Source organism: Stegostoma tigrinum, unplaced genomic scaffold (assembly GCF_030684315.1).
Source record: "Stegostoma tigrinum isolate sSteTig4 unplaced genomic scaffold, sSteTig4.hap1 scaffold_696, whole genome shotgun sequence".
Taxonomy (NCBI): domain Eukaryota; kingdom Metazoa; phylum Chordata; class Chondrichthyes; order Orectolobiformes; family Stegostomatidae; genus Stegostoma; species Stegostoma tigrinum.
The window spans coordinates 30,001-34,808 of record NW_026728639.1 but is presented as its reverse complement, the minus strand read 5'-3'; the positions used below and the strand labels follow the sequence as shown (position 1 = coordinate 34,808).

Below are 4,808 nucleotides of genomic sequence, written 5' to 3'. Positions count from 1 at the left end.
TATATTCGAGGCTGAGAGAGAGAGAGATGTTTAATCAGGAAGTGGGGGGGATCGAGGGGTTATATTCGAGGCTGAGAGAGAGAGATGTTTAATCAGGAAGGGGGGGGATCGAGGGGTTATATTCGAGGCTGAGAGAGAGATGTTTAATCAGGAAGTGGGGGATCGAGGGGTTATATTCGAGGCAGAGAGAGAGAGATGTTTAATCAGGAAGGGGGGGGATCGAGGGGTTATATTCGAGGCTGAGAGAGAGAGAGAGATGTTTAATCAGGAAGGGGGGTATCGAGGGGTTATATTCGAGGCAGAGAGAGAGAGATGTTTAATCAGGAAGGGGGATCGAGGGGTTATATTCGAGGCTGAGAGAGAGAGATGTTTAATCAGGAGGGGGGATCGAGCGGTATATTCGAGGCTGAGAGAGAGAGATGTTTAATCAGGAAGGGGGGGGATCGAGGGGTTATATTCGAGGCTGAGAGAGAGAGAGAGATGTTTAATCAGGAAGGGGGTGATCGAGGGGGAGGAAGGCAGGAAACTGGGTGAAGGTTGATTGAGGATGAATTTGAGCCAATTTCACTGTTTCTCCCCCTCTCCCCCCACCTCTCTCTCTCTCTCTCTCCCGCCACCCCCGTCTCTCTCTCTCTCTCTCCCCCCCGCCCCAGTATAAACATTTCACTGAGGACATACAGACTCGACAGTATCGCTCCATCGAGGTGTTGTTGGGAAGCGGCTATGGGACAGCAGCTGATATTTGGAGCACAGCGTGTATGGTAAGGTCGGGGGGTACGGGGAAACCCCCCACCGCCCCATCCTCCACCCACCCGCATCCGCCACTCACCCCACTCTCTCTCCCACTCTCTCTGTCCCGCTCTCCCTCTCCTCTCTCTCGCTCAGCGTTCACGTTGGCACCTCTTTGTCACTTTCAGGCCTTCGAGTTGGCAACAGGAGATTATTTATTTGAACCACACTCAGGAGAAGATTACACACGAGATGAAGGTAGGATTTAATTTCCGTACAGCCCTCTCTCGACCTGACAGAGGGTCAGCGCTGAGGGAGCGTGCGCTGTCGGAGGGTCAGTGTTGAGGGGAGCGGGCGCTGTCGGAGGGTCAGTGCCGAGGGAGCGGGCGCTGTCGTGCCGAGGGAGCGGGCGCTGTCGGAGGGTCAGTGCCGAGGGAGCGGGCGCTGTCGGAGGGTCAGTGCCGAGGGAGCGGGCGCTGTCGGAGGGTCACTGCCGAGGGAGCGGGCGCTGTCGGAGGGTCAGTGCCGAGGGAGCGGGCGCTGTCGGAGGGTCAGTGCCGAGGGAGCGGGCGCTGTCGGAGGGTCAGTGTTGAGGGAGCGGGCGCTGTCGGAGGGTCAGTGCCGAGGGAGCGGGCGCTGTCGGAGGGTCAGTGCCGAGGGAGCGGGCGCTGTCGTGCCGAGGGAGCGGGCGCTGTCGGAGGGTCAGTGCCGAGGGAGCGGGCGCTGTCGGAGGGTCAGTGCTGAGGGAGCGGGCGCTGTAGGAGGGTCAGTGCTGAGGGAGCGGGCGCTGTAGGAGGGTCAGTGCTGAGGGAGCGGGCGCTGTCGGAGGGTCAGTGCTGAGGGAGCGGGCGCTGTAGGAGGGTCAGTGCTGAGGGAGCGGGCGCTGTAGGAGGGTCAGTGCTGAGGGAGCGTGCGCTGTCGGAGGGTCAGTGCCGAGGGAGCGGGCACTGTCAGAGGGTCAGTGCCGAGGGAGCGGGCGCTGTCGGAGGGTCAGTGCCGAGGGAGCGGGCGCTGTCGGAGGGTCAGTGCCGAGGGAGCGGGCGCTGTCGGAGGGTCAGTGCCGAGGGAGCGGGCGCTGTCGGAGGGTCAGTGCCGAGGGAGCGGGGCGCTGTCGGAGGGTCAGTGCCGAGGGAGCGGGCAGTGTCGGAGGGTCAGTGCTGAGGGAGCAGGCGCTGTCGGAGGGTCAGTGCTGAGGGAGCAGGCGCTGTCGGAGGGTCAGTGCTGAGGGAGCTGGCGCTGTCGGAGGGTCAGTGCTGAGGGAGCGGGGCGCTGTCGGAGGGTCAGTGCTGAGGGAGCGGGCGCTGTCGGAGGGTCAGTGCTGAGGGAGCGGGCGCTGTCGGAGGGTCAGTTCTGAGGGAGCGGGCGCTGTCGGAGGGTCAGTTCTGAGGGAGCGGGCTCTGTCGGAGGGTCAGTGCTGAGGGAGCGGGTTCTGTCGGAGGGTCAGTGCCGAGGGAGCGGGCGCTGTCGGAGGGTCAGTGCTGAGGGGAGCGGGCGCTGTCGGAGGGTCAGTGCCGAGGGAACGGGCGCTGTCGGAGGGTCAGTGCCGAGGGAGCGGGCGCTGTCGGAGGGTCAGTGCCGAGGGAGCGGGCGCTGTCGGAGGGTCAGTGCCGAGGGAGCGGGCGCTGTCGGAGGGTCAGTGCCGAGGGAGCGGGCGCTGTCGGAGGGTCAGTGCCGAGGGAGCGGGCTCTGTCGGAGGGTCAGTGCCGAGGGAGCGGGCGCTGTCGGAGGGTCAGTGCCGAGGGAGCGGGCGCTGTCGGAGGGTCAGTGCCGAGGGAGCGGGCGCTGTCGGAGGGTCAGTGCCGAGGGAGCGGGCGCTGTCGGAGGGTCAGTGCCGAGGGAGCGGGCGCTGTCGGAGGGTCAGTGCCGAGGGAGCGGGCGCTGTCGGAGGGTCAGTGCCGAGGGAGCGGGCGCTGTCGGAGGGTCAGTGCCGAGGGAGCGGGCGCTGTCGGAGGGTCAGTGCCGAGGGAGCGGGCGCTGTCGGAGGGTCAGTGCCGAGGGAGCGGGCGCTGTCGGAGGGTCCGTCTCACCCTGTGTCCTGTCTGTAGATCATATCGCTCACATGATCGAGTTGCTGGGGAACATCCCAACGGCGTTCGCATTATCCGGACACTATTCCCGGGAATTCTTCACTCGCAGAGGTAACATATCTAACCCCGTGCTGTCCCTGGGAGTGTGTGATGGGGGGGACAGTGTAGAGGGAGCTTTACCCTGTATCTAACCCCCTGTCCCTGGGAGTGTTTAATGGGGGGGGACAGTGCAGAGTGAGCTTTACTCTGTATCTAACCCCCAGTCCCTGGGAGTGTTTGATGGGGGGGGGGGCGGGGGGAGACAGTGCAGAGGGAGCTTTACTCTGTATCTAACCCCCTGTCCCTGGGAGTGTTTGATGGGGGGGGGGGGCGGGGGAGACAGTGCAGGGGGAGCTTTAGTCTGTATCTAACCCCCTGTCCCTGGGAGTGTTTGATGGGGGGGGACAGTGCAGAGTGAGCTTTACTCTGTATCTAACCCCCTGTCCCTGGGAGTGTGTGATGGGGGGTCAGTGTAGAGAGAGCTTTACTCTGTATCTAACCCCTGGTCCCTGGGAGTGTTTGATGGTGGGGGGACAGCATAGAGGAAGCTTTACTCTGTATCTAACCCCCGGTCCCTGGGAGTGTGTGATGGGGGGGGGAACAGTGTAGAGGGAGCTTTACCCCTGTATCTAACCCCCGGTCCCTGGGAGTGTTGGATGGTGGGGGGGGACAGCGCAGAGGGAGCTTTACCCTGTATCTAACCCCCAGTCCCCTGGGAGTGTTTTGATGGTGGGGACAGTGTAGAGGGAGCTTTACCCTGTATCTGAACAGTGTGTGTAAGGCGTACCCTGTAGAGGTCGGGGGTTACTAATTGAATGTAATTTCCCCCCCCCCCCACCCCCCGAAGGTGACCTGAGGCACATTAAGAAGTTAAAGCCTTGGCCGCTCTACGAGGTGCTGGTGGAGAAATATGATTGGTCCCTGGAGCTCGCTGCCCAGTTCACCCAGTTCCTGCTGCCCATGTTGGAGTTCATCCCGGACCGAAGGGCTACAGCCTGGCAGTGCCTCCAACACCCCTGGCTCAACCCTGACCCCTGACCTCCCACCTCCAAACCTGCACTCTGACCCTGGCTTGAGCCTGACCCCTGACCGCCAGCCCCGGCCCTGGCTCAAGCCTGACCTCCAACTGTGAACCCTGACTCCGGCTCAGCCCTGACCCCTCACCTCCCACCTCCAAACCTGAACTCTGACCCTGGCTCGAGCCTGACCCCTGACCGCCAGCCCCGGCCCTGGCTCAAGCCTGACCTCCAACTGTGAACCCTGACTCCGGCTCAGCCCTGACCCCTCACCTCCCACCTCCAAACCTGAACTCTGACCCTGGCTCGAGCCTGACCCCTGACCGCCAGCCCCGGCCCTGGCTCAAGCCTGACCTCCAACTGTGAACCCTGACTCCGGCTCAGCCCTGACCCCTCACCTCCCACCTCCAAACCTGAACTCTGACCCTGGCTCGAGCCTGACCCCCTGACCGCCAGCCCCGGCCCTGGCTCAAGCCTGACCTCCAACTGTGAACCCTGACTCCGGCTCAGCCCTGACCCCTCACCTCCCACCTCCAAACCTGAACTCTGACCCTGGCTCGAGCCTGACCCCTGACCGCCAGCCCCGGCCCTGGCTCAAGCCTGACCTCCAACTGTGAACCCTGACTCCGGCTCAGCCCTGACCCCTCACCTCCCACCTCCAAACCTGAACTCTGACCCTGGCTCGAGCCTGACCCCTGACCGCCAGCCCCGGCCCTGGCTCAAGCCTGACCTCCAACTGTGAACCCTGACTCCGGCTCAGCCCTGACCCCTCACCTCCCACCTCCAAACCTGAACTCTGACCCTGGCTCGAGCCTGACCCCTGACCGCCAGCCCCGGCCCTGGCTCAAGCCTGACCTCCAACTGTGAACCCTGACTCCGGCTCAGCCCTGACCCCTCACCTCCCACCTCCAAACCTGAACTCTGACCCTGGCTCGAGCCTGACCCCTGACCGCCAGCCCCGGCCCTGGCTCAAGCCTGACCTCCAACTGTGAACCCT

At 63.6% G+C, this 4,808-nt stretch overlaps 1 protein-coding gene across 1 annotated transcript in view; it reads left to right on the top strand.

The window, feature by feature from the left end:
* Window positions 1-657: 657 nt before the first annotated feature.
* Window positions 658-4,808, top strand: part of LOC125450587 (SRSF protein kinase 3-like) — a 4,661-nt gene continuing 510 nt past the window's right edge. The window contains exons 1-4 of the mRNA XM_059644315.1: window positions 658-761; window positions 918-987; window positions 2,775-2,867; window positions 3,643-4,808. The exon at window positions 3,643-4,808 is cut by the window's right edge and continues 510 nt beyond it. Coding sequence (XP_059500298.1) covers window positions 759-761; window positions 918-987; window positions 2,775-2,867; window positions 3,643-3,833 — 357 coding nt within the window. The 5' untranslated portion in view covers window positions 658-758 and the 3' untranslated portion in view covers window positions 3,834-4,808. The remainder of the gene's footprint in view (window positions 762-917; window positions 988-2,774; window positions 2,868-3,642) is intronic.